This window comes from Orbicella franksi, chromosome 12 (assembly GCF_964199315.1).
Source record: "Orbicella franksi chromosome 12, jaOrbFran1.1, whole genome shotgun sequence".
NCBI lineage: Eukaryota > Metazoa > Cnidaria > Anthozoa > Scleractinia > Merulinidae > Orbicella > Orbicella franksi.
The window spans coordinates 19,333,480-19,361,466 of record NC_138156.1 but is presented as its reverse complement, the minus strand read 5'-3'; the positions used below and the strand labels follow the sequence as shown (position 1 = coordinate 19,361,466).

Here is a 27,987-nt window from a genome sequence, read left to right as displayed (position 1 = left end):
ACTCCCGCTCGACCCGTGTACTCAGATTCCAAGACTGAATATAGCATTTAACAGTGCTACAATTGAGTTATTTTATCTCTTGTAACAGTGAAATGATGTGAATTGAAATGTAAAACGCGTCAGTGTTTTACATGTAAAGAACTCGACAAGAACGTCGAGCAAACCAACGTTCAATTTTAATTCGATCGGTTGTTACAAGTGGCAAAATGTCAGAGGAAACTTTCAGTGAATTAACTCTGATAGGCCGATACTTGTCTTACACTTAACACAAATTGTCTATTACTTCTCAGTTACGCCAATTAGACCTGCCTCCTGATATTTCAGTTTTTAGTCGTTTTTCTCCCTAACATTGCAAACAAACTACCCCGTTATATTTTCTAACTGTGACCTTTCAGTTTCCACCTTCTAAACTTCGCTATAGACGCATCTTGGTCTCTAATAACGGCATTTTAGTCTCTTGAAAGCGATGAATGCCTTTAGATTTTTGTCTGTCTTCAGTAAGCGAGAGTAAGTGCTGTGATTACTAAATCTTTGTGGAAGCATTTAAGTTTTATTTCTTATTATGTCTAATCACGTTACACAACGACCAATTGTAAGTGCTCCTAAAATGGTATTCACGTTACCTGGCAACGTCAGTGAGAAATTTTGCGGGACCCGTTTCTGCAATTTGCGACCATTTTGTTTGTCATTGTTGTCGAGCTGTGAGACAAGTACACTGCGCTTTCGAGCCCATTCGCACATCAGGTCGGCGCTTGTCTCCAGTCTCCAAATGCATAACAGTGACTAGTAGTATTTCAACCCCCCACGGGTGAGATACTAGTCTATCACAGGGTTACCCCCCCCCCCACCCCTGCTCTAGCATTTAGTTCGCCGCTACCATTTATATACCTGGGTGGAGACAGGCATTGAGTTAAGAGTCTTGTTTAAAAACACAACATAATGACCCCGGTCAGGGCTCGAGTCCAGACCTCTAGATCTGAAGTCCAGGTCAACCCGTGACGTGATACATTTCAGGCCTGCGAAATTTTCTCTCTAATAATTATAACACAACCAATCTGCAATACCACAATATCTGACAACAAAGAAGAACACGGTAATTTTATTAAATATCCTATTGGCAACATAAACGTTGGAAAGCGAAGCATTATATCAATGCATATCAGTATTATCATTGTTTAATTATTTAGAATGCTCGTCATAGACGAGCTTTCGGGCAAAGTCACTGCGTTAAGCACTACCCCATTCTGTTGTGGACTGAAGCTGCGTCTAGTTCTTGTAATTTTACGATAAACAAGAATCTCGGCCAACATCAGAATAAAACAACCACAGCATATCATAGCGGTGTTGAACAGAAATCCTCCGAACTCATCAAGGCCCATGCTCTGCGCAATGACTGTTTGCTGAGATGCCTTACATCTTGTCGTTGTCCATTTAAGAAAGATGTTAGGGATTGTGTCGTGAGCATTGAGTTTGTGAATTGCTCGAGATATTTGATGATTCCACGAAGAGTTCTTTGCTAGCGCGAAAGCAAATCCTGATAATTCAAAAGGGACGCCGTCCTCCTTGATCTCGCAATTAGAGTCTTCGTCAGCGTCCGTTTCGGCAATGAAGACTTTGAGCTCGCTGTGAAAAGGAGGGAAGAACTTTATGTCAGAGTGAATCTGTGATCAGGCGTCATGGTTTGTTTCAAGTATGTAGCAGTTGTGGACTGAGGACAAAACGCGCGAAAACGTGGAAAAAAAGGTCATTCACTCTCCACTAGTTTTGTTTACAGTTCCTATACCGCGCAACTCGCTCCCTTGCAGTTTTTGAGAAGCCGTTTTTTGTGTTTTTCTCCCTCTTTTGTATTCACCTCTCAGTCGACGTACTAAGGGAAAAAGAAGACCTCGCATAGTCTTAATTTGCTCGGCCAGGGTTTAGGTTACCTTGTACCTTTAGACTTGTCTCGCATGAAAGCGATGGAGCTCGCCCGGTTCAAATTGAGTACAGTGAAACCTGTATTAAGCGGACACCTTTGGGACCCGGCCTCACTAGTATCCGTTAAATAAGGTGTCCGCTCTAAGCAGGTTCTTATATATTGTGCAATAATAACTACTTATTATATGACTCACGAATTAAAGAAAAAAAAATTATTCGACCGGAAGTTGTCAATTTACGTCCGGCGATGCGCGCGTTTACCGATTCATTCATCGTCTCAAACCCAGGGCAAAACTACACAGTCAATGAACTTTACCACTGTATTTCTTCACGGGAAAAATGATTGTCACAGCCTCAAAAAGGTATTTTAGTAATGTGGTGCCACAACTTGATGAGGGAGTTTTTCCAACTTTTGTGGTGAAACGTCAACGCATATAGAAAAGACAGAAAGTGCTTCAAAATAGTCCAAACCAACGGTCTTTCGGGGAAAAAAAATACGAACGCTTCAGAATGCACTCCTCAAAATAACTCGATCTTCGCATTCGCTTTCGGCAAGATATCTTGGCCTTCTTCATTCTGGGACTTATGAATGAACTTTTCAAGCCTTGTGAGCGTCTAAAACTTCCTGCAGGTATCAGAAACGCTGCTACCGACAGAAACCGCCCGATTGTTTACATCTGATGATCCTGGAAGCTGATTTACACTTGTTTGTGTTAAAGCGAGGGAATCTATTTGATGAGAACTGAAACGGAGTTCAATATTTCGGTAATTGTTGTGACTAAGATGATAACTTATAAGTTTCTTCGTGGTGTTCTGCTCAGGATACGTGACACATCTGCCGGTGGTGTTTTTCACTTAGCGATTTTAGCTTTACTCAACACTCGGCAAACCTTGATTTTTTTTCACTAGTGCCCGCAAAGGTTACCGGTAAGTCAAAAACGACTTCTATACAAATTTTATTAAGGGGGTATGGTACCCTAAAATATGGCGATTTTCATGAAAAATTCAATTTTTTGGAAATACAAGACTTAAGACCCTTGAGGACTTGTCAAAAACATTTTGAAACGATCTTGCCGAATTTCCTTCTAGATGAGTGTGAAATTTAAGGAAAGTACACAGTGGTATAAGTTTTTTCACGTGGCAACGGCCATAGCCGAGCAACGACTGTTTACTATAAGAACGTGACCAAAAATATAGATTATTTTTAACTTATATGAACGAAACTATTTAGAAAAAACTTTTAAGACATGCACAACTCGATTGGTATAATTATTTGTGAAAAGCTTTGCCTCGAATTACCATCACAGGCTCATTCATTTCCCTTATGACAAGGAATATTTCCCACAACTGCGGTAACTTTTTACAAAATAGAACAACCATTGCACCCCCTCCCCCGAGATCCAATCTGCACCCTCTCCCGACTATTTGTGGCTCGTTAAATGCTTAATACTTCGTGTAAGAAACTTAAAGTGCATTTTTCTCAAAAGTTTACTTTTGTACCGACTGACTTCGCGCCAACATTTCTACTTTGCAAGGTTTTTAAGTAGAATTTCCGAAACTTGGGCTCATCAAAGACCAATAGTGTCGCGATGATATAAACCAAAAAAATCGTAACATTTTAAGGTCTGTCACGTGACATGAGATGATTTGTCCACTGGGTGTGGTAAAAAATAAGGTTATTTCCAAATAAAGCTGTAAAAAGCACTGAAAATAAGAGTTAACTGTCAAAACTTAGGTTCATATCACAGAACAAAACAGAAACTTACATGATATGCTTATTTGACAGTCAATTCTTGTTTTGTAAAAGAGCAGGAAGTGTTGGCGTCAATACTATAAAACACTCTTCAAAAGGCTGTGGCTGGTTTCCATAGCAACCATTTTGAGTAAAACTCTAGAAATTTAATTTGTCTTCTTGAGTGCAATAGCACACAATTGATCTTTCTTTACCATATTTAAACAAACTTTTTGGTCCATATTGAGGGTACCATACCACCTTAAGGAAAAATCCCTAAACTTTTAGCTACTCGGAGTTAAATTAAATTTTCTTACCTTTTTTAATTGGCCTTCATCGTTTCAATGCGCTTGAATTTTCCGAGCCGGGCTCTTCCTAATTTGCATAATCCGTAATCGGCCCGTGGGCATTACGGCTGCATAATGGCGGCTCAGATCTCGCTCTTAGCCAATCAGAGCGCGCGTTATATCGGCCACAAGCCAAAGTCATATAATAATAGTCAATTATTAACCCTTTTGTAAGTCAGTGTAACACAGTGTAAGATCAAAGACTGCTTGTAGCACAATGCCCAGTCAGCCAATGCATCAATCTGGAATAATCTACTTAGCTTTAAAACGACATCGCTGAACGTGAGCTGAGCTTTAGAAGTAAAAAGCCCTTGAAGTGTCCACTTATTGCAGGTTTTGTGCAACAAAATGGCTTAATACTGGTGTCCACCTCCGCTTAACAGAGGTGTCCGATGAATGCAGGTTTATTTTACAGTAAATGTGGGTAAAAAATTTTGGGACTCAAGCTGGTGTCCACCTAATAGAGGTTGTCCGCTTAATATGGGGTCCGCCGGCTTAATACAGGTTTCACTGTATTACCAAAACCCCCATTTATACTCTCATAAGGTTCAGCAAAGAAAATCGTGACCGAGAGAGCATTTGGATATCTGATCTTAATTAGCATAGATATTTATAATATCATTTCTCCGTTTTCGCCTTAGTTTTAGTTTCGATTGATCATGAGAAGACATATAAACAATGCCGGAAAGACCGTGTTTGACAACATTTCCAAACACCTTGAAGTTCGTCAAAAATACTCCGCTGCCAATCGTATTTTCATCTCTCTTGTCCGTGTTTGGAAATGTGGTCAAACATGGTCTTTAGTGTCTGATATATCTCAACAAGAGAAATAAATGTCACGTGCTTTATGTATAATAATAAAACCCACCCTGATCGAACTTTTTTCATTCCATCGGAGAAAGTCTCCACGTTGTGATCTTTCATGTTTTCATAAATCTTTCTAAGCCTTGCACTACTACTCTTTCTAAAGAAGTCCTCTGTGCTCGTGTCCTTTATAGTTCCAAATGTGAATCCTTCAGGTGGATCTACTAGCTGAGAGAAATAAAGAAGAGGAAATCAGAATTAAACTAGTATGAGTATTACTGAGGCATGCCGCAGCAGCAGTTATATCCGTTTCACTACATTATTGGGGCGTCAGATTATCGCCATGTACATACGCCATGTTGGGCTCACTCAACGGTCAACTGAGGACATGAAGGATTCTTATTGCCCCTGCTTCGTTATTGGAGCTACCAGCGTTAAACTAATGTAAGTATCACTGAGGTATGCCGTGCTAGCAGTTCTTTCAGTTTCACTATATTGACACGTCAGTTATAGCTGTTAAAACTGATTATGTTCTAACCGACTAGGAATATTCTTTGATTGCATGCCTGTAGAATTAATCTAACGTTTAGAAAAGAAGTCTCTCTTTCGGTAGGAGGGCGCTTTCCTTTGTCGATGATTGGAAACAATCAAAAAGAAAATGTAGACAAAGTATTCAACTTTTAACAGTCACAAACTGAATATACCGAACTTACCTTTTCGTCCCCGATGCCTGATACGACAGTGATGTCTTCCACAGTGATGAGAGAAGCCAGTAAGTTGGCCGTGTACGAGCTCACTAACACTAGGGCTGCAAAGTTCGCTACTACCATCACAACAGGAACGGAGTAAGTCTTGGCCTGAATTTTCGTGAGTGGTACATGAAATATGTTACCGTAAACGTAAGCCACGAATTCGAAGGGTAAAAGATACGGACTTCTATGTTCCCTGTAATAATACACTTTCTCTATTCCCCATACGGTTATTGCAATGGCACAGAAAGCTGCTAAACATGTAAACCACAACTCCATGCTAAAGGATTTCATAAGTCGCATGTCGCTTATTGTTTGCGCAAAATTTCTAGGCCTCGATTTAAACCGCTTGACCAGGAACTTCAGCGAAGTTCCGATGTAAGGAGTCGTGAAACCGACGTACTCCGAACGCTCTTCGGTGATCGTAATCACTGCGAGAGCAAGATCGGCAAATCCTCGGTAAACATCGCCGATCATTCCGTTCATTTGTTTGGTGTCCGGGTCCAGGGATCCATATTTTCCATCCTTGACTAGGTAAAGATCGAACGAGAACTCTTCAGTTTCTAAGATTTTTAACAAAATGTCGATCATAACACCGTAACAGCACAGGATTTTCGAGGCACCTTCGCTTTGTTTCCACAATCCTCCGTGAGCCGTGTTTGAGGAAGTGTGGCTGCCGTTATTGAACTCTCTACAAGGGACTGTGTTAGCCGGACAACTCGTACCCAGTCTACTGCTGTAATAGACGTCGTGGATCGCTGTGAAAGGCTCGTGTTTAATGGTCACTATTCTCAAGTGGCGCGGCTTGGGTAGGTCCTTTGGTAAGAAGGCCTTTAGATTATGTGGGCCGTCATCATGGATCCATTCTGGACAAGCATGTCCCATGACGTGCCAAACTTGTGCCTCTTCGTGCTGTCGCACGGCCTTGACGATGGTAAATCTGAATGAGGTTCGTTCCCCGTTGCGACTGAATTGGACTGGTCCCGTTTGGCCAGGGAAACTCTGACATACCATTTCCCTGCAAAATATGTCAATGTCGATGAATTTCATAGCGCAACCTTCAGACGTATACTTCAGCGTTATAATCTAAGGTGCAACTTATTAAATCACGTGATCGCCTTGAGCATATACTACAAGTGCACCCAAATGGACAAAATTATGGAGAAAAAGCGTCAGATTATCTATCACTATCAAACTATCCGAAACATCCTCGACGTAGACTAAAATTTGGGTTGAGTAAAATGAGCCACTGGAAAATCACTGGAATAATAAAATTTTTTGAGAGAGATTTTCATGAGCTATTAATATGTTACTCCGAATGACGTTATATTTTCAGTTGTTGCGCAAAACGCCCAATCCATTTGACACACCTTGTGGAGGCCTGTAATCTAGTCCACCCTTAACTTAACATGGTTTCAGTTTAAGATTTTTGTTAGACGACACACGCATTAATAATCCATCAAATATTTTCGCTCGAGCACTATTGGTCTGAACGCATCACGTGATTGAATATGCCCCTGCTAAACCTAAGGAATATTCGAGTGATTTTCCCCAATTTTCAAAACTGCGTGTGTTGCAAAAAAAATATTTGAAGGATAATGAACACAGTAGCCTCTACTTGGTGCGAAAATATGCTCGGATATTTGTTTCGATTTGTCCTTGGACATTATCTGTTCCTCAAAGCTCACAGTTTTTTCCCCGAGCTACGCTCTCGAAAAACTGTTCGCTTCTCGGAACAGATAATGTCCGCGGACAAACATCTAAGCATATTTTCACGCCAGTTGAGGCTATTTTTTTATATATATATTCATTTATTACCTGTAAATCTGCCTTTTGTGAGTGGTAAAAAGCTCCCCCTTCAGACGTTCCAACTTTGTTCTGTGCGTTAAGCCAGTGACCGCGTTCATCAAACCGTTGGCAAATAGTTTCACCGAGTCTTCTAACAGTCTTTTGTATAACGTTAACATACTGGCATTTCCAATCCCTTGAGCGATTTCTATGCCAAATGAGCCTTCGGGAAAAGATTTTGCGTCCGCAGTAACAGCTTTATCAGTGAAAATCCACACAAAATCTTGTCCCAGCAATTTAAACCTGAATTTTCTCGCGAGCGCTATTATGGCAGTACTCTCATTGCTCTTACAGTGTACAACGAGCACCCGCACGCCGCTTGCACTGATGGCTGCTAATCCAGCGCTGAGTTTTTCCATCAGATTGTCTTCTCTGAGAATAATGCACCTTGGTGAGGCCGCTTGTCGGCCATTGTTTACCGTGTAGTGGGCGAGATTAGAAAACAGGGCATCGTTCCGTGATGTTTCAGTTGTGATACAAGCGAACCGACTTTCCTCGAATTCTAGCATTAATTCCTTGATGACAGTGGCTTGTAAAGCATCTGTCGGAAGCATTGACAGATATAAGGCACCTTCCTAGTGAGCAAAGAAGAACATGCATTTTTAAAGTTTTATTTGTAGACTATAGAGGAAAGGCCCGGTTCCCACCGGAAAATCCGGTTTTTTTCTTATAAATGGGATGCGTTCCTCGTTTCAATAGACTAAATGTGGTTCTTAGTCTGGTCTAAATTCATATTTCCTGGTGTTCACGATTTCTTTATCGTTAATTTTTACTGGAGCTACAAAGCTCAAACGTATCGAAAAAGTGGATCAAAGTCTTAAGCCTGATGATGAAGCTCTGGTGTGTGACCTGCAAAAGAAATCTTTTGAGCAGCACTTCCATGTGGTACTGGGAATATAACGTTGAGTTTGCTGATGAATCACTGGTGTGCGACCATTCAAACAAAGAACGTCATCATGTTTAAGGTTATTCCCCAGTATTGCGTGGCGGCTTTTTCTTTACGGCTGGACCTCGCCATAGAGGTAAATTGTCATTTTCTCGCAAACGAGTATGGTGACCTATCATATTTTTCTGTTGTTTTGAATTGAGTAACAAATTTCTCTGTGTAAAATAAATATGGACCAATTCTCAGTGTAGAACAAAAAGCAATCGTCGGAAACGTGAACTTAGCAAGCAATCGTGACTACAATCATGGTGCTATTATAAGGATTTATATGGGTATAAACAAGGTACTGTTGCTCCAAAACGAACATGGGGTCCCCTCATTTTTATTTCAAAATTTAAGTTCCTATAATATAAACAATCAATAGGCAAAGTTTCACAAAAGTCTCAGGGCAGGTTCTATTTCAGTGGAATGACCTTAAATAATACAGTTCAATAGACCATTTTACAATTATCTGCATGGTGACCTGGCCTTTGCATGGCAGCGAGTCTGGAGGTGACCTTGTCTTGATACAGACCTCTCTGCATTCGTCATGTAAATGCACCTAGTTAGTATTAGAACAACTTGATTTACACAACAGAGCAGTGAGGTCTGTATCAAAACAAGGTCAACTCCAGCCTCGCTGGCATTCAAAGGCCAGGTCACTGAGCAAAGAACTGTAATATGGTCTATTGGTTCTAACTTTTAAACCTGCGGATGAAAACTATTAAAGCTACGTCAGGGTTGCGCATCTAATTTAGCCCAATGTATCAAATTCGTCGTTTTTAATCCGTGTCAATCTTCTCCATCCTATACCTGTATGTTTTTTTATTACCTCTTGGTATTTTTCTATCTTAGCAAACTATTATTTTCTGCTTTCCTTCAATTTAAAGGTAATTTTTTGTATGGGACCAAAATAACTCAAAATTCTGTTACTGAGCTCATTTTCAGCACAACGTTTATATGGCGTTGTTCTTTTCCTAATTACGTTGAAAATGAATTCAAGGAACTCTTTAGTTTTTACTGATTGTGCACCCTTGAGGTTAAAAAGGTTAAAAATAGCGATATGATAATCCATGATGACCGTACATCAAATTGAACAATGCTGATATATTATTCAAAGCTCTCACACCAAAAACTAACCGTGTTTAATTAACATATAAGACTCCCAAGGCTCTATTTTTGGTCAACAGCGGCGAAACGGTTTACCAGCGATGGAAAAGTCTGAAATTGGTTACACAGTAGGGACGCTTTTTTGTGTGCTACGGCTGTACAAGCTCGTATAGGTTCCCACCGGACGGCCGCAAACAACAGTGCACGTTGAAAACAATTATTAAGGAAGTTGCTGTTTTGTTATGATTCAATTCAAGTTCAGTTAACTTAAATGTTTGCTATTTTTTTAATAAAAGAGGGTGAATTTACTAAAAGCCCCAGACATATAAAATTAAATTTTTAGACCTTGGATTGACCGATTGTTTGTTTAATCTCCTACGTCGAGCAATCCTTTTAGTTTATGAATGCAACTCTGGTGTAATAGAGTTTTATTTGGGCTTCTCTGAAATATGGCGAAGGAGTCTAGTTTTGTCCCGCGTCGATTAAGTGGCGTTCTTTTGTAAGTGCGAAAATTTTACTTTTGCTCTTCAGTACCTTTTATACGAAAAGACAAATCAAATAAGACGAAGTTCATTAATATTCATTGATTAATTATCTTTTATGTATATCTGCATGTGAACTAATAAAATTATGCGCTTTTTGCCCGGCTTTTAGGAAAATGGTTCCATTAGTTTCCAATACAACCTAGACTAAAGGCAAAGTTTCAGGTCGCTGCATGCAATTAATGGAAAATTTGTTTTTCTCATGGTGTAGCTATCAGCGAATTCAGTTCTTATATTTTGATTATCGATCAATCGAACGGAGATATTAATTTTCACTGAAACTTTTCCTATTTCACTCATAGGCAGGTCGTTAATACTTGTATTCCGCTTGTTTTTAATTGGCCTTTCTTGCTCACAGTCCAGCTCACAGTCCAGCTCCCAGGCAACTGACATGCAAATTTTGAAAGTTTCTGCCCGCACGCCAGGTAAAATTACTCGTTAATTTTTTCGCCGTAGGAGAGCTCAAAAACTTACATTTGTCGATTGGCCGGCTGAGTGCGAAACAATGATAATGCTATTTAGGTTTGCAAATACGAAACTAAATTAAAATTTCTGCTTGCATGAGAAGAAAAATGACAGGTACTGGAAGTCGGCAAAAAATTGTTTACTCTTTAAAGTAGCCATTGAGGTCGAAATTGCCATTGAAAAAAAGTTAGTCATATCAAAGCCTAATGTAAGGTCGCTTACATAATATCGCAGCCTATATTTACACTACTCGAGAATCGGGTGATTTTTGACAAATGTTCCTGTCGGCAGGGCTTTACATAAAGATTGACATATCACCGCGCTCATGTAAGTAATACTTACTTCAATTTAGGTGCGGATTTAATGTTGTCACTGAGGTGCCTATGTTTTTATAGCAGTCTTAAAAGGAAACAAAAAAAAAAAAAAAAAACGAAATGTCCTTTAGTGTGTTTGCTTGCTCGCTTACCTTTTTGCTGCTGTAGAATTCCTCCGTTAAACTCTCTAGCCCAATGATTGGAATAACAGCTTTGCTCAATGCGTTCACAAGTATATGGTTATTCTTCGATGGCAAAAAACTTATAACGACACTTGCGTTTTGCTTTATTATGTTTTCTTGGATTTTTTCGTATGTTGAATTTGGCGTATCGTTTTTCTTCCATTCTATCATAATTCCCTCCAGACTGAAAAGAGTGGAAACTCCTTCGTTCTCCTTCTTCACAAAAAACTCAAACGCTGTCTTCAAATTGTAGTGTTGAGTTTCCTCCGAGATAAAAACCAGTTTTACAACCGGATGTCCTGTGGGAGTCGTTATTGCGTTAAACCTTCCACACATTTGTTGAAGAAGAAAAATTGCAGCTATACAAGTCGTGTAGAAACTCTGCCACATCGTTTCAGTATTGTAGAATCCAGATTACAAGCAAAACGCTAGGAAAGAGAACCGTGTTGTAAACTGTGGCAGACTGCATTACTAAAATGTATTAGTTTTCCTTCCGTGGCAAATTTCGCATTGTAAGAATCTTTAACCTCTTGAGTCTAAAACCTATTATAACCTCGAGTTTGAGACGAAGCCGGCACGCTATTTCTCTTTAAGATTTGTAGCAGTTGGATAAATTTCGACGCGACTGTGTACTTAAACGGGGCCCATTTGTACATAACGTAATATTTGTACTGCGAACAGGTGAAATTCAACTTTCAATTCATTCCTTTCTTGTTCGATTGAACTCAACTCAATCGTCGGGAATTGCCGTATTTTTGCCGTCTTCAACGGTAACACTTTCTAACATCTCTCTGTGCGGTGATTGGCCTTGCTTGTGAAGAACGGCGGCCGTTGATATGATAAACACGTTTCAACGTTCGAAGTACGTGAAGAGAAGACTATTATCTCTTTCAACACGTCGAAAACACCTCTTGTCACTCCTTGTTTCTCGTTCAGACGTTCCGTGGTTTTGGCAAGATTACAATCTTACTAACCACAAAAATTACAGACGCCAGGATTTTTAAACGAGTGATGAATATATTCTGCGCATTTTAAAAAAGAATCCAGAAATAGTAACAATAAATTGTTTCCTCTTGGCCCTTGTCAGTCAAACTTTGCATTTCAAAAGCAGTCGTAGTTGTTTCTGATTTATACGGCTTTATTCTCCATTGAACACAAAGAAGTGCTTTACTTAATTTCAGGCAAAATCAATTTGAGTTTCAGTTATAGCTCGTCTATAAACTCAGCACGACACCTGACAAAATTGTAAACATTTTAATGACAGGCGCGCATTTGCGGTAAAATATAAAGCTGAAATTAAAGCGCCCAAGTTCTTTTTTAAGAGTGTTAAAGAAAACATCACTTCTGTTAAGCAGTAAATGTGTTTTCGTTCCCCACTCAAGCTGTCAAATTAAAAGTGACATAGATTAAATTACCTTTCCGTTGTCCGTGGTTACCCGTTTCAGTGATTTCCGCAGAACGTTCGAGCAATAATGGCAAAAATAAAGTTACCAAAAAAACAACCTCCGTCGTAGCATGGTAATATTTTGAATAAAGGTAGGAGGAACTTATCGAGACTTGAGCTCTCAAGCCGACCCCGCGAGAGAAAATTGAACTTGAAGTTATCCATATTTCAATGAAAACGGACGTTTCGCGTTAGTTAAAAATACAATAACACATCAGAGTTCTCGAGAATGCTTGGGGATTTAATTGCGGGGTCACCTAGAAAAATGAATAACAGTTTCAATGTTTTAAATAGTATTAAAAAGGCTACCGTGCTATGAGTAGATTTTTAGTAAATTATTTTTGCAGTTATTGAGCGGAATCCATCTTAATTATGTAAGGCCACAAGTGAAATTGTCTTTTTACGAAAATGCTCGTTGAAGGGTGGAGTGTTGAACTCAGTAGTTTTGTCTTTGTTATCGACCAATCAGAAAATGGTACGTCAGCTTTTCGTGTTGCTTAGCAACAATTAACCCCAAAGGAAGGGATTCCTGCCAACAGGTTTCGTGGTTTGCTGTACAGGTGTCCACAACCTTACGCTAGCTATAACTTCTAATTTGGCGTTGTTGATCCACATTTCAGTCGCAGACTTTTAGTTTATCATTTTCTCCAGGTGATTTCTGTCATCCTGTAGCAGTGGGAAATCCATACAATGTCAAAAAAGCGGGGTGGGTGAACAACCTGAACTAAGCTGTCTCCTCAATTCGTACACTACCGATAGAGTACAGGGTTGAAATTCAGGCTACCGGGGGAATAGGGAGAGTGGAGTTTTTTTTTTTTTCTTGATTTAAGAATGGATAATTACATTTTTCTCAACAAAAAGGAGAATGGGCTTTCCCCGGCTGAGATCGACACTGCTGGAAGTCTATTGCCACCGTTTAAGGTCAAACATTTCTTTCGTTCTTCTTGTTTTCCCTTCTCGTAACAGTTAATTAACATCTGGCTTCATAACTTCAAAATTAAACGACAATCTTTGACGTCTGTGTTAAAATGGGTCTTCGTGCGAAACTCGCCATTCATATGAAAATCAGGAGCCCATTACCCTGAGCTTCCATCTCCTATACTAACCCTGTGAGTCGACCCTTTCCCGTATCTTTCCATTTTTAGAAACAGCTCTTGTAGGAGTTTTAATAATAATAATAATAATAATAATAATAATAATAATAACAATACATAATACATAATATTTTAAGAGGAGGCCTCCAATCACCATAAGGTGGTTTTCAGGAGGGTCCTCTGAGAAAATAAATGTTAAACCTTTAAAATACATTAAAATCTAAAATACAATAAAAAGAACAAAATCTATGCGGTAAGCTAACTAAGATTAAAAACTAAAACAAGAATTAAAATACTACTAACTAAAGTTAAAAATGGTTCAGTAAAAACTGTTTCAGTTTGTATTTAAAAATAGTTTTCGGCATCAGTTTCTTTAAAGCACTTGGTAGTGTGGCCCAGTCGTTAACGGCTTTATAATATATTTGCTTTTTCCCCATTCCGTTCTTGGCCTACTGACTTTGGGCATGTAGCCATTTCGGGTATTATAACCGTGTTGTTGGTTCATGGTGGATCCGAATACACCGAAATGTTCGGGGATGCTACCTTTTAATGCATCTTGCACAACACAACACCGATGACCGAACCGCCTCGCATGTAAAGATACCCACCGCAACGACGTCAGAGCCTCTGCTGATGACATTTTCGACTTAACGATCTTCTTCGCAAAGCGATTTTGAAAAGATTGTAATTGTTTCATCTGTGTTGTAAGACCAGGCTGGTCACCCCAGACAATATCTGCATAATCTAGGTGTGGTAGGACAAGGCCATTAAAATATGATGTGAGACTTTTCTGATCCAGCATATGATAGATTCGATTGAAGACTGACAGGCGATGTCCTAATTTTTGTAAGAGGCTATTGACGTGCATCTTCCATTTCCATTTCTCATCCAATAATACGCCTAGATACTTAAAAGATGAAACACGATTTATTTGCCCTTCATCAGTAGAAAACTGAAAGTCATTAAACGGAGACAACATTGTCTTGCTACCCGAAAGCATCAATTTAGTCTTCTTCTCATTAAGCGTTAATTTGTTGTTGGTGTACCAGTCGGAGATTAGAGTGAAGTCATGTCGAAGGGCATTATTACACTCTTGGGGTGTCGACGCAGTAACTATTAAAACAGCATCGTCCGCATACAATATGAGTTCACTCTTCGTTACAGCAGTTTTCACACGGCCTCTTTTCAATACCCAACGATGCCGGGGCTAAGACCATTCTTTGTTACAACAAAGACTGAGACCCAACTTTTGCCGTCTATTTTGCATTATCTATATGTAGAAACAAGATATTTCGTGGGAGACCAAGAGACCTTTGGCGGCCTTACGCTAATTACAGTTCTAAAAATAGAACGATACGGGAAAGGGTTGACTCTACGTTATAGAGTGTTTTCACTGTCACACAATAAAATATAACATAAAAAACCATTCAATGGATAAAGTCAGAAGTTGTGATGTAATAGAAGATAAATAAAGAAGACAGTTCTCCAAGTTTTAAAAGGTGTGTGCATTGTCCCAAAGTTGAGATATTCGTCGAAATGTTCCGCGCAAAATTATAGAGCCTAGTATGGGGCCACCATTTTGGTGGACCTCCTTAGTCCTCCAATATGGCGGCCGGAAAATAGTGTTAACATCTGGAACTTACTTTGGCTATCTAGGACACCGATTAACTGCACTGAACAAGCAACATTTTAATAAGCAATTTTCCAAACGCTTTAACGTCTTAAATGGTTGTGGGTTGTGAACATAATATCCATCGTGTATGCAGTATGAAGTGTAAACCTATAGACCTATGGACCTATGGACCTATGGACCTGTGGACCTGTGGTCCAGTGGACCTGTGGATCCCTGTGTCCTTTGGACCTGTAGGTTGTGGATTGTGGACATAATATCTATCATGTATGTAAACAAAGTGTGGACCTGTGGACCTGTGGACCTGTGGACCTGTGGGGCTGTGGGCCTATGGACCTGTGAACCTGTGGGTTGTGGGTTTTGAACATAATATCTATCATGTATGTAGTACGTAGTGTGGACCTGTGGACTGTGGACTTGCGGACCTGTGGATCTGTGGAGCTGTGGACCCATGGGTTGTGGACGACATGTCTATTCTGTATGCAGTAAGAAGTGTGGAGCTGTGGGCTGTGAAAAGAATGCCTATAATATCTGTAGTAGGAGGCGTGGATTTACGTAAATTATGTAGTTAAACAGGATTAATATATTTCCGGCGAAGTAAATTATGTAGTTAAACAGGATTAATGTATGTCCAGCTTGATGACGTATAGTGTGCTCCAGTACCTACAGAAACACATAATACATATTTTTCAATAAACGCGATCGTAGCTTTATGTCACACACCGCCAAAACTCTGAAATTCAAAATGCGCTGGTTTCCAAACGAAGGATGTAGACAGATGTTAAATTAGTACCTCTTATGCCTAATGAGGATAAAAACTTTGGTGGCTCTTTAGTTTTAGATTTAAGAATTTGATGACGTGACGTGAAAACGCTCTATAGTACATATGGAGGCTCCGGCCAGGTGATGGGCTCCTGATGAAAATGTATTTCACCTGCAACTTCTTTTTCATGTAAATAAATTTCATTTTCATATGAAGGACGCGTTTTGAAACAGAAGCACAAAGTAACTCGGAAATGGCCGTTTAATTTTACCCAAGTAAAGCAAACGTTAGCGAGCTCTCCGCTACAATTCTCACTCATCAAAAATGCAGGTCTTATGCACGATTACGTCACATTCTAAAAATTCACCAACAAGCCTCGTTTACGTGGGATTTTCTCGGAATTTGTTCAAGCAGGATGGGCTCCTGTTTCATGGTAAATTTTACAGTTTGAATTTTTAATTGTAATGAGAGGCTTGGTGGTAAAATTTGCTTGTCTGATGTCAACTTGCATAAGGGCTATTCAGTCGTAAAGTTACGTAAACCAGAGAAAAAACCACGTAACTACCCGATTTTTAAATGCAAAACGGAGAAAAGACTGGGCTCGTAAAAAAAAGACGTTGGATCAGGCGAGGCCACTAAGTGTTCTAGAATTAACCATGACGCTCTCCGCGCCACATACAAACATAAAAGCTCCGAACGGTACCACTGCTACGAAGCAGGCTGCACGAAGCTAAGTGGGAAATGTTATTTTATCGACGCAATATTGGAGGTATTTAAAGGGATCAAAAGTTTAAATCTGATTTGACTTCCACTCGTAATCGACATGTCTGGGTATGGAGCCCCATCTTTGGTCACGGCGCCCGCTTTGAATGAGGCTAAAGCCCTCCATGATTTGACAAGCTTGTTGCGACACATTGACGACAAAGGAGAATTGAAAGAACTGCTAGAGAATGAGAGCCAACTTAATGACATCATTTCAGATAACGAGGAGGTTTGTTGTTTAGCGTGTGCGTACATTATGTATGGGTTTGTTTTCCTTTCTATGCCTCAGGATTTAATAACTCCGATCACGTTTTCTAAGAATTTCTTTCATAAAGTCATTCACTTTTCATACAAGCCAGAAGTTAAAATAATACTTGCCGTGGATTTCGTTATAATCGTTTTAAACGAGCGTACTTGTTTAATAAATAGGGAAAGGATTTCTTTCTAGGTAGTCGACAGCAGTATGTGTAGATGAGTTCTTGCCTTTCAGACATAACATTCTGTGTAAGCTGTCGAGGTTGTGTTCATGATTATGAGTTGAACAGTGACTAGATTGTAGAATACTGGGCCACATATTTGGATCTCATTGAATTTGAATGGTTCCTTTTGTGCTGCGTTCTTTAGCCTGGTTCACACTTGCGAGATAAGCATAACACAAGTGAAATAAGCATAAGCCCAAGCACAAGAAAAAAGGAACATGTTTCTTTTTCTTGTGCTCATTTCCCTAGTGTTATGCTCATCTCACTGGTGGGAACCTGCTTATTTCACTTGTGTTATGCTTATCCCACAAGTGTGAACCAGGCTGTAGAAGTGTTGAGAGATATTTAATAAGTTACCCGGTATTGCAAAATTGCTCTACCACAATCTTTTTGGTTAGCACCAAGAAATTGAGACCTCTGGGAGAAATCAAAAGGTGTGCGCCATTTTTGAAATTGAATGTATGAGCACAGTCAAACAGGAACCAGGATTTTCTGGGTCCAGTTTTTAATTTCATCCAGAGCATTGCAAGTTCCAAAAATGGGTGGACTCAGGAGAGGAAATTTTCTCTTTGACTCAGTTCAGCCAAAGGGTGGAGTGAAGAAGGAACTGGTGGGGGGAGAAATGTCGCTTGATTGAAATTCTGAAATTTGACATGGTCATTAATTTTGTCCTTAAGAACATTGCAAAGTAGAACTAATTTAACATATCAGTTGAATATTCTACTATTATACACCAGTACAATGCATGCTATTTTAGCCTGCACCAAAGTTCATTCAGGAAACCTACATTAAAAGCTCCTTGGTATAAAGAATGTGAGGAGAAAACGTAGAGGAGAGGGGGGAAAAGAGGGTCCAGTTGTTCAGGGTGATGTTCTAAAGAAATACCACTTTTTGTGAATATGTAGGTAAAAAAGGTCAAGATTCAGCGAGAAATGCTGATGGCCAGTAATAGAAGCCTTGCTGAATACAATCTACAACAACAGCCAATACTAGAATCAAGAAAACACCAACTATATGAAGCTCACCAAAACAAGGCTGTGATTCAAGGGGTGTTTGAAAAGAACAGACAAAAACTGGGTAAAGTGTCCTTAATTATTTATGTTATTTAGAATCATGTACAAGTTTTGGAAACATTATGTCCTATTTTTTGGGATTTTAGAGTCAGATAATGAAGAAGTCTGGATGCAAATTCTTGTCAAGGTTACTGCGTTTTTTCCAAGAAATATTAGACAAGACAATTTACTGTCACAATTTATCTCTCCAATCTGGAGTACAGATGGAGACTAGTAAACTGTTTGGGCAGCCTTAGTACAGAATGGTACAGCTTAATCTGGGGGAGAAACAGCCCAGCAGAATGGCATAATGTATGAACTGTAAATCCTCGAATTAGCGTCCCCCCTTGTATAAAGCGCCCACTTTGAATAAGTGCCCCTCCTATCGACTGAAATTTAAAATAAGCACCCCCCACCTCCCCCTCCCCTTCCCCATTAATTTGGGGACGAGTAATAAGACAACGAAGGATATTTAGTTTTTGCCATGTAGTGTTAGATTTGTACATTGTTTCAGTTTCTGAACACGTTAAGTGAACATGTTGAACACATTAAGTACTAACGGTGCAGCGATTTAAACTTAAGGATCAGCTTTTTATGTCAGTAAACAGCTCATGTTGTTGTTTACACACAGATGATGTATTAAAAAATGATCATGTCAGGCCACGATTTGGGAAAAATTAAATAAGCACCCCCCGGTCTTCTCCTAAATTTGAAATAAGCGCTCTGGGCGCTAATTCAAGGATTTACAGTATTAACAAACTCCCTTATAACAAACTCTTCAGTTTAACAAACTTAATTCTTTACCCAGCCAATGTAACCAACAGTAAGTTGAGAGGAACAGAACCCTGATTCTTTTGATAGCTGAACTTAACATTGAACAATGTGTCATGACCTTTCCTTGCAGAGGCACTCTCAAGCCAATATTCACCAGACACAACATTGGCATTGCTGCAAACCTCTACAGCACAAGCTGAAGAAGAAGCAGAGGTGAGTCAAACTAAATATAATGACAATAAAAGTTGACAGTTGTTGAGATAATACATTGGTTGTGGCTAGTCTGATGCAACGTTTTCATGTCATCCCAGCCAAGGGACTCTTCAGAGACCTTTCTGCTTGGGTGGCTTGGCAAACAAATGTTGACAGCAATCTTGCCTTATATCGCATAAAGATCCCCAACCACACAGAATCATGAGTGAAAAATAACAATAAAAGTTGACAGTTACTTGAGTGGGTAAATGAAAAATTAATATTGTAAGAGGAAGAAAATTAGAAGAAGCCAAGCAGTTGTTACATTGAAATTCAGGTTCAAACAGATCAATGTTCTTTATTGTGTAAAGAGGGCAAAGTCACTGCCTTGTGTGACTTTATTCTCTCAGTGTGGCTTTCTCCTCCTAGGAGCATTAATGCATATTATTTTGCAATTTTTTTGGGGCACATTGACAAACATACTGAAGAGTGTATCTTATCCAATTGTATGTCAAGGTGAAAGCAAAAAAGAAAGATATCCATTATAAGCCAATAAAAAAATTTCTTGTGCAAACTAAATCAAGACTTAGTCTAAATTGAATGTAAGTTTTGTTAAATAGAGTTTGATTCTATGTAGATCAAAATAAAATTGTTAATCAATAATAGAACAATGAAATTTTATATTATTTCTTATAATATTATGTTACAGTCGAACCTCGATTATCCGGACTCGTCGAGACCTCAGTAAATAGTCCGGATAATCGAGAGTCCGGATAATCGAAAACATGAATATTAATGAGATAGAAATGTAAACAAAAGGTATACAGCAATGAAAACATCATTTTAATTGTGAAATCTACACAGCCTGTATGTATTTACAAATAAAAACTTTCAGTTCAGGTATTTACAAAGGTGTAAAATGTTCAAGCATGTTTGTTTGCTTCAAAGACTTGTAGCTTGATCGCGTTGCGAAGTCCATCATTCGTCTTAGCTGCATTAACTGCACAGGGTCAATATCGTTCTGTGATTCCATCCACGACAAGCATTTTTTGAAACATTGCACTGCCTCTTTAGTCGATACTATTTTCTCGTCCTCGCCCTCATCTTCCTCATCGCTACATACACTTTCGCTTTCCATCAAATCTCCGACAACGGTGGCTAAAATCTCTTCATCAGACATTTGCTGTGAAGTCGGGAGCTCGTTTTCCAGATTAAGCCAGTCTTCCACATCGTGAGCATTAGGCATTTCCTCATTGTCAAGTTGTTGTACATGTTCCAACATTTCGACCATGGACTCAGCGATATTATCCTCTCTGAATTCGGGGTGTGAATTTGGCTCGCTGTTGTCCGAATGAATTCTCAATTTATCGTAAGCCTTGCAAATAGATTCCGGGCTTCCCTCGTACCAAACATCTGAAAGCATATAAAGCACTGATGCCAAATTCTTGAGCTAAATTTGTTCCTTTCTCTCCTTTATCCAAACGTGAAATAATTATCTGCTTATCTTTAATCGATAGAACGGCTCGCTTTCGCTTTGTAGACATGTTTTTGATTTGAGTTTACGATCGATCGCTCGTGTGTTTACATAACCCACGCGGAAGGAACTAATCAAGCATGAAATTCCCTTGGTAACAAAACAATTGAGCCAATCAGATTTCAGCTGAACCCATCAGAATATTTCTTTGTCTCGTCGCACTTGTGAATTTTGAAAAGCGCACAGGATAATATGCTGCTTCAACAGTCTTTTGAAAGGATTATTTGGCTTTTTGCGACTTTGAGTTTTCAAGATCACAACTAATTAATATTCATGAAAAAATCGGGACCATAGAAAAAAGTCCGGATAATCGAATAGTTCGGATAATCGAGGTCTGGATAATCAAGGCTCGACTGTACCTAAAATTAAAATGTACCTGTCTACAATTTCTAATTGTTTTTCTGAATTTTTTTTTCAGAAAATTGCTGACAGATTTCTAGATGGAGAAATCAATGTTGAGGACTTCATCCAAACATTTCAAAGTCAGAAAACTGTTCACAGCTTACGGAAAATTAAAAGTGAAAAATTGAGTGAGCTGTTAAGAAGTAGAACATCTTCCCAATATTCATATAGATTTTAGTAAACAACTTAATGTACTTTCTAGTAAATTGTGAACAGATTTAAAAGCAGTATGTTAGGGGTGGTGTATGGTAAATGCAAGACCGTGCAAGATGAGAGTAGCGTTTCTTTTTGCAAGCCCGAGACATTTTGACCTTTCATTTGCAACACCAAGGACTTGAAAGGTCAAGACAGTCAGGTTCTAAGACGTTTAGATGTCATTTATATGTAATTTTTAAGTATAGAAAGAAACAAATTGCCACTTTGAGACTTTCTTAGCCTTGAGACACCTGTGAAATTTGATGAAAATTTTGTGAGAACCATGGTTTTTGAAGCACCATTCACCACCCCTTATGTAGTTTTAGTGTGCAGTCACTCATAAAGGTCTGGTTCTGGTGACTGATGTTCTAACATTCCCTATGATAGACTGTTGCAAAGTTAAGATTTAAGATTTAAGATTTAATTCATTAGACACTGGCATGTCAATAACTTAAATGCTCATTGTCCCTAAAGATGACTCCACTTGTTGTCTCAAAATCATCTTAGAAAAGTTTAACTCTGGTGCATTGTACAACAACTTTTTCAAAATGCTGCCTAGTTCCTGTATGGCTTTCTTCCACGTCTTCACAGTCAATTGATTTCAGTGATGTATCCGAGATGCACTGTAAATGGCTGGACCACTTTTCGCCTTGGACCATGTGACCCGAAAATGATTGACTATGGCGAAGTATTGAGCCATAGGAAGTAGGCAACTCAAAATGGTGGAAACACAGAACAGAAGCAAAAGTAATTGTCTTATGGCGCTTGGGGCTATATTGTTAGTCAAATGTACTAAAGGAATATTTAGCTAAGTGTAGATCTTTTGATTCAGTTGCTTTGGAATGGCAATGCATTGCTAAGGAAAGTAGTGTATTAGGTGTATGGAGTCTACAGTAACATAAAGTACATCAAGGTTGCAAGGTTGCCTTTATCAAGGCAAATTATTTGCCTTGATAAAGATGTTTCATTTTGGAAATGAGATGTCTTACCTTGATTATTTTTGTCCAAAACAAGGTACCAACCCTTTAATTTGTTAGAAACATAATCAGCCCAAGTTGCTTTTTAAAGCAATCCCATACATTCTAAGCTTCCTCCCAGTATCCCACATGCTGCTACAGTGAGAAGTACATGGCAGTTCATTAGCATCCTGATTGTAAGTTGCTGAAGGCAGGTTGACAAAATTACTCCACATCCTGGTATGCAAACTAGAGTTTCACATGGCTTTGACATAACTTCATGTAGTACAAATGACTTAATACAAACAGACAAATTGAAAAATGTTGTATCCAGGCTTGCCACAAACTTTTGAATTAGGTGGCTTGATGTTGGAGTGGGGAAGGATTTTGTAATTTTTTTTTGAGAATCAGATAAATAGCCCTGCATAGAAGCCGGCCAAGACAAGCGAACTACATGATTTTTGCTGACAGCTGGCTATTTTTGACAACCCCGTGCATCTCAAAACTTTTTCAATGGCACAAAATCCTACCATGGTAGTGTTTCACAAAGTTTGATATGTATGATCAAAGCTCCTGAGGCAACTTGTTGACTTATGACACAACTAGTGAAATAAAACCACAGTTCTGTAACCTACATTGCATAGTACTTGCAGATTCAAGGTTATTATAGAGTGCGATTTGGAAGTTGGCAAAGTATATTAGGTGATTTTGTCAGCAATTTCACGAGCAGTTAAGAATGTGTTGTTTCGGACTGATTCAACATTCCAACAGTGGCAATGTGAACTCTTTTCTTTCTATTAACTTGGTAAATTGTTCTGTATTTTGGTTGGGTGTTGTTTCCACTGCAATTACTCATTACTGGTAGGTTGAAAGTCGAAAAAGCGAGCACTTGGAATTGATGTGGACATGATAATATTATTCTGTAACCACCAATCAGAAGGGAGATGAAACCAGATTAAAAGGAAACTGACGCTTTGTCTTGATTAGTCCCAAAAACCATGCTGGAGACATTGTTTTATTATAAAATTATCACTATTGTAGATTGTTTTCAAGGTATTTACATATTTCCAGTGATCAATTTATGAAAAAAGTAACAATAACTTGACTCAGATACTTGGAAGAAGAGACCAAAAGAACTTTTTCATTGCTAACTAAACATTGAGTTATTTAGTTTTTTTTTTCTCCAAAGTTTGGAACCAGATTAACTTATTGAAGGAAAATTAAATATTTGTACACACAAGGGCAATTTCTTTAGAACTGAATGGTAGTAAGAGCACTGTAATGCTTGTGTGAGCCTATGATGCAGTACCCTGTGAGGAGTGTGGTATCCTGTGAACAGAGTCACTTCATTCTTTCATTTTGCAGTTCCATCAATGGCAAAAAAGCATCATAGGCTACTGCAAGCATTACAGTGTTCTTACTTTATACGTGGATGCAATTCTGGTTGAGCTAATAGGCCCAGTCAGAGATCTGCGATCGTGTCTCCCGACTTACCTAGGAAAGATCAAAGCGACCCTGCTTGCAGGGTATTAATGCACTAATTCTTTCCATAAGAACTAAACATGCTGTTTTGTTTGGTTTAGACAAAATAATCTTTTGTTAGAATGTATTAAAGCTGATAAAGTAAAGGAGATTAAAACCCTTTTTCTCCCAACCTTGGCATCAAAGTTCTCTTCACTATTAATTAATTTTGCCTATTGAGAGAACATAGGTTTTGATCAGTGCTGGGAGTTTAAAGGGCTAGTCGTCTGTGGATTCCAAGATTTGTTTTCTTTGCCTGCTGAGATAAATATACATAAAGGCAGATATTGCAGCAGTAATGATGAAAAAAGTCTTCTTCATTGTACCGGGTCCTATTTTTGCCGTGCTTGAATTTTCTACCTTAAGCTCTTCTCTTCTAATTCTTGTTCGTTGATTTCGATCGAGCTGGTTTGAGTAGTGAGCTTTCGTCCATTCATCAAAATTGTAAATTGATGCAGGATCCTTCTTAAATGATTGGGGTGGCTTATAGGCATGAGTGTGCTCCGCGCGTAATTGTCCCTCGACAATAAGTTCTCGATCGTATTGTTTTCTCGTCTCCTTATTGCTTAGCACGTTGTAAGCCTCGCTGATCTGTTGGAATTTTTCGTGCGACTCTTCGCTTCCCTTGTGCTTGTCCGGATGGTGCGTGATGGACAGCTTGTAAAACGCATTTTTAATCTGTGCCTGGGTGGCCTTGGGTGACACGCCAAGCACTTTGTAGAAGTTCTTTTTCCTGGTCTTTTCGCGGGTGCTGTAACATTTCACTGAACATTTGAAATACTTTAACTTTACATCGGTTGTTGGCGCACAATAAATCGATCCTGATCTACGCAAGCAACACAAAGATGTTCCCTTGAACTCAATGTTCTTCAGAACACTCCATCGCGTAAACGATGCATTCTGCACCAAGAATCTGGACAAAAAACTCATAACACAAGTTGCACAACAAGGATCAACCGGCAACTGCTGCCGCCATTGCTTTCCAGCGAAATACTGCAGACAACAAATACTGCAGTCGCAGTCTTACCGCGTAGCTCCGCTGACTTTATAAATACTTTTCCAACATGGCGTCCGGAAGGCGACCTGAACACCAAGCTCCGCCAGAAGTGGTGAGATTTTTTAAGTTTAAGCGTTATATTTGACAAATCTTTAACGTTTTAAAAATTCCTTAGCCCTGCCTTACGTTTTCATCGTTGTTCTTCAGTTCTATAATGATGATGAAGCTCGCAAATATACTTCAAAGTGAGTAGAGTATTTATTGTTTACATGCGGCACCACGTGTATTTTGTAACTACTTTCACATTCCATCACCAAATCACAAAATGAAATATTTGATCAAGTTAGATTTCTCCATTTTCAGCACAAGAATGATTGAGATTCAAGTTCAGCTCTCTCAGAGGGCCATAGAGATGTTAAATTTGCCAGAGGATCAACCTTGTTTTCTATTGGATATTGGGTAATGTGATATTGCTACTATTATAATAGTTCTCATTTTTCATGCAAAATCTCGTGCATTCATTGGCTAAATCATGGTAACTTGACATTTAAAAAAGAAATTGCTTCTGATAATGTCTATGAGCAAGCAATTTACAAAAATTGTGACATCAGAGGGTAGTGCTGCCCTTTTGCCTTAGTATCAAAAGTTATTGCTTGTTGCATGAAAAAGGGTGTGAGTGGGGGAGGCATGGTGTTTTCATAAGATTTTGAGTGCGCTGCTTTTTCAAACCGATTGGTGTAAAATACAGACTGCGGACCGCGGCCCGGTTGTAAAATGCAGACTGCAGACTACAGACTTTTTAACTGAATCATTTTACCATATTTTCCATCATTGAGAGCTGACCATAAACAAGCTAACCAGAGTGCTATTAAGGCTAACCTGAGTGATATTCAGACTAACCGGAGCACTTTTCAGCCTAACCGGGGTGCAGACTTTCACTCCAATTAGCCAGAATAATCCTGTTTACAGATGGCACGACAATGGAAACAACACAAAAATTATTCTTGAAAAGTCTGTAGTCTGTAGTTTGCATTTTATCACTGGTCTGCAGCCTGCAGTCTTCATTTTACACTGACCACTTTTCAAACTATTTCTTAGTTCTTACCAGAGAAAATGTCTGCTCACTTTGTGAAATTGTCCTGCAAGGAAATCTCTTATACTAGAACATATGCAGCTGACATAAAGAAGAAGTCATAAATGTAAAATTCAAAAGTTCTAAGCATTGCAGTATTAGAATGATTTATAAATAATTAATTTTTTGTTATCTTCAGTTTCGAAGGTGCACCTCTACCTGATCAATAATTATCATGCTTCATACAATGTTGTTAATATTCATTTTGTTTATTGAAATAATATTTTCCAGTTGTGGATCAGGTTTAAGTGGTGAAGTGTTAACAGATGAAGGACATCATTGGGTGGGTCTTGACATCAGTCAGGCCATGCTTGGTAGGTTAAGCTGCAGTGCACAGTGTATGTTAATTTGAACTTGTCAGAATTAACACTGCTCACATTATTGTAAGATCAATATTAAAATACACATAAATTAAATTTGTGCTTTCATGTTACATGTACCTGGTCCAAGAACATGTAAACATTACTATGAATAATTCTGGTCTGAGACAAATAATAAAATTGACTTCAACTGAAAGGCATAAGCATATTAAGTAACATACGCAGATGCAATAAGAAGTTGGAGTCAGCACCTTTTGTTACCTAGCAACACCTTACTGTAATTAATGCAACAAAATAATGCAAGATCCATATGCAGGGGCAGATCCAGGATTTTTCTTAGGAGGGGGTGCATCACTAAGGAATGGTGTAAACTTAGTTTTTTTCGCTTTTGCAGATTTATACCAGTTATATTAGAAAGCAGCATGTCATCTCAAGGGTGGGGGAGGAGGGTGGGGGGTGAGTGGGTGGTGCACACCCCCTGCACCCTCCCTTTAGCTTCATCCCTGATATGACTTCTACAGTATACATTAACTAAATTTCAAATTAGATCATGTTATATATTAATTATGGACTTAATCTTCTTTTTGTTTCTCTGATATCTTAATAACTTACAATCGAACAGCCATTAACGACCACCTCTCTACAACGGTCACTTTTTTATGTCCCAGCAAATGGTCCATACATTCACTCTTATTTTAATGTCAGCTCTCCACAACAGCTATGGCCACTACTAAAAAAAAAAGCTAGTCCAAACCGCCAAATACTGTAACGTCTTGACAATGGCCAGTTAATCTGACAAACAGACTGACAAACAGTGTATGCAAAGCCCCATTTTTATTGTAAAAGGTCACAAAACTTGACCTGTTCTTCAGGTCATTGGTCTCTGCATCTGTCTGGCGTCTTTTTTAGTTTTATCAATATTTTGATTGTGTTAGGTATTTCTGTGCTACAGTCAGCATTTTTTAAGAAATAAAAATGTTGCACCCCTGTGAAAAAAGGTGTCATATTGCACCCCTACCTCCCCATAATGACCACCTCTTTACAACAGCCACTTTCCCTTGTCCCCAAGGTGGCTGTTCTGGAGAGGTTCGACTGTATTACTATCTTGGCTAAAAAAATAGCAATCAAGAGCATTCTAATGAAATGCTGTTGGTTGCAGCTACAGATTAAGTGTGAACACATGTTACAAAAGAGGGCTTTTAACTGAAAAGAAGAAAGAGCAAGAGATTGTTCAATATATCAACCAGTTGTTAATTTGCACATATTTGCATGATATTTGTTTTGCAGATGTAGCAGTTGAAAGAGAAGTAGAAGGAGATTTGTTTCTTCATGATGTAGGGCAGGGTCTCTGCTTTAAGCCTGGAACATTTGATGGATGTATAAGGTAAAATATTTTGTTTTATAACTGTGCATCACCTTTATTTCTCAGGTCCTCTGGAGTTCTTAGGAATTACTCTAAGAAAAGCAATCCAAATAATCCAGTCTGTATATTTTTTTCATCAAATTTCAATAGTACTGTTTACTGTAATGTTATACAAAAGTCATGCAGTTAATGTTACACATCATGTTCCTTGATAGTTCATTAACAGACACCTCCGGTAGGCAGACACTAGTATTGACCTGTAAAAGAATAATTTTGTTTATTGACTTTAGAAGTTACATGCAAGGTTCAAAGCTGTGTTGTTATTTTCTTGAAGCATATCTGCCCTCCAGTGGCTCTGTAATGCAGACAAGAAAGGACATAATCCTTCTAAAAGGCTTTACAAATTCTTCAGTTCATTGTACAGTTCTATGGTAAGTGTGTA

General features: G+C 38.8%; 5 protein-coding genes across 6 annotated transcripts in view; 2 read left to right on the top strand and 3 right to left on the bottom strand.

Annotated features, from left to right (window-relative positions):
* Positions 1–951: 951 nt before the first annotated feature.
* On the bottom strand, positions 952–12,002 carry LOC145464369 (glutamate receptor ionotropic, NMDA 2B-like). The gene is made up of 5 exons (XM_081448232.1): positions 10,906–12,002; positions 7,368–7,972; positions 5,514–6,567; positions 4,865–5,028; positions 952–1,623 (listed from the first exon to the last, which is right to left on the bottom strand). The coding sequence occupies exons 1-5, from the start codon at positions 11,323–11,325 to the stop codon at positions 1,176–1,178; spliced, it is 2,691 nt and encodes an 896-aa protein (XP_081304358.1). The 5' UTR covers positions 11,326–12,002; the 3' UTR covers positions 952–1,175.
* Positions 12,003–15,903: 3,901 nt separating this feature from the next.
* Positions 15,904–23,095, top strand: LOC145464412 (vacuolar protein sorting-associated protein 37B-like). Its single transcript, XM_081448291.1, has 4 exons — positions 15,904–16,857; positions 18,013–18,184; positions 19,064–19,146; positions 21,078–23,095. The coding sequence occupies exons 1-4, from the start codon at positions 16,690–16,692 to the stop codon at positions 21,237–21,239; spliced, it is 585 nt and encodes a 194-aa protein (XP_081304417.1). The 5' UTR covers positions 15,904–16,689; the 3' UTR covers positions 21,240–23,095.
* LOC145464417 (uncharacterized) lies at positions 19,163–21,035 on the bottom strand. Its single transcript, XM_081448299.1, has one exon. It carries the CDS (start codon positions 20,546–20,548, stop codon positions 20,030–20,032), a length of 519 nt encoding a protein of 172 aa, XP_081304425.1. The 5' UTR covers positions 20,549–21,035; the 3' UTR covers positions 19,163–20,029.
* A 98-nt stretch (positions 23,096–23,193) lies between the features above and the next one.
* LOC145464407 (dnaJ homolog subfamily C member 30, mitochondrial-like) lies at positions 23,194–24,663 on the bottom strand. The gene has a single exon (XM_081448284.1). It carries the CDS (start codon positions 24,661–24,663, stop codon positions 23,953–23,955), a length of 711 nt encoding a protein of 236 aa, XP_081304410.1. The 3' UTR covers positions 23,194–23,952.
* Positions 24,664–24,728: 65 nt separating this feature from the next.
* Positions 24,729–27,987, top strand: part of LOC145464403 (18S rRNA (guanine-N(7))-methyltransferase-like) — a 127,743-nt gene continuing 124,484 nt past the window's right edge. For both annotated transcript variants that reach the window (XR_014041430.1, XM_081448280.1), the window contains exons 1-6: positions 24,729–24,842; positions 24,938–24,975; positions 25,094–25,189; positions 26,094–26,176; positions 27,470–27,566; positions 27,880–27,976. Coding sequence is in view for 1 of the 2 variants with exons in the window: in XM_081448280.1 (XP_081304406.1) it covers positions 24,798–24,842; positions 24,938–24,975; positions 25,094–25,189; positions 26,094–26,176; positions 27,470–27,566; positions 27,880–27,976 (456 nt within the window). In the remaining variant the exon portion in view is untranslated. The remainder of the gene's footprint in view (positions 24,843–24,937; positions 24,976–25,093; positions 25,190–26,093; positions 26,177–27,469; positions 27,567–27,879; positions 27,977–27,987) is intronic.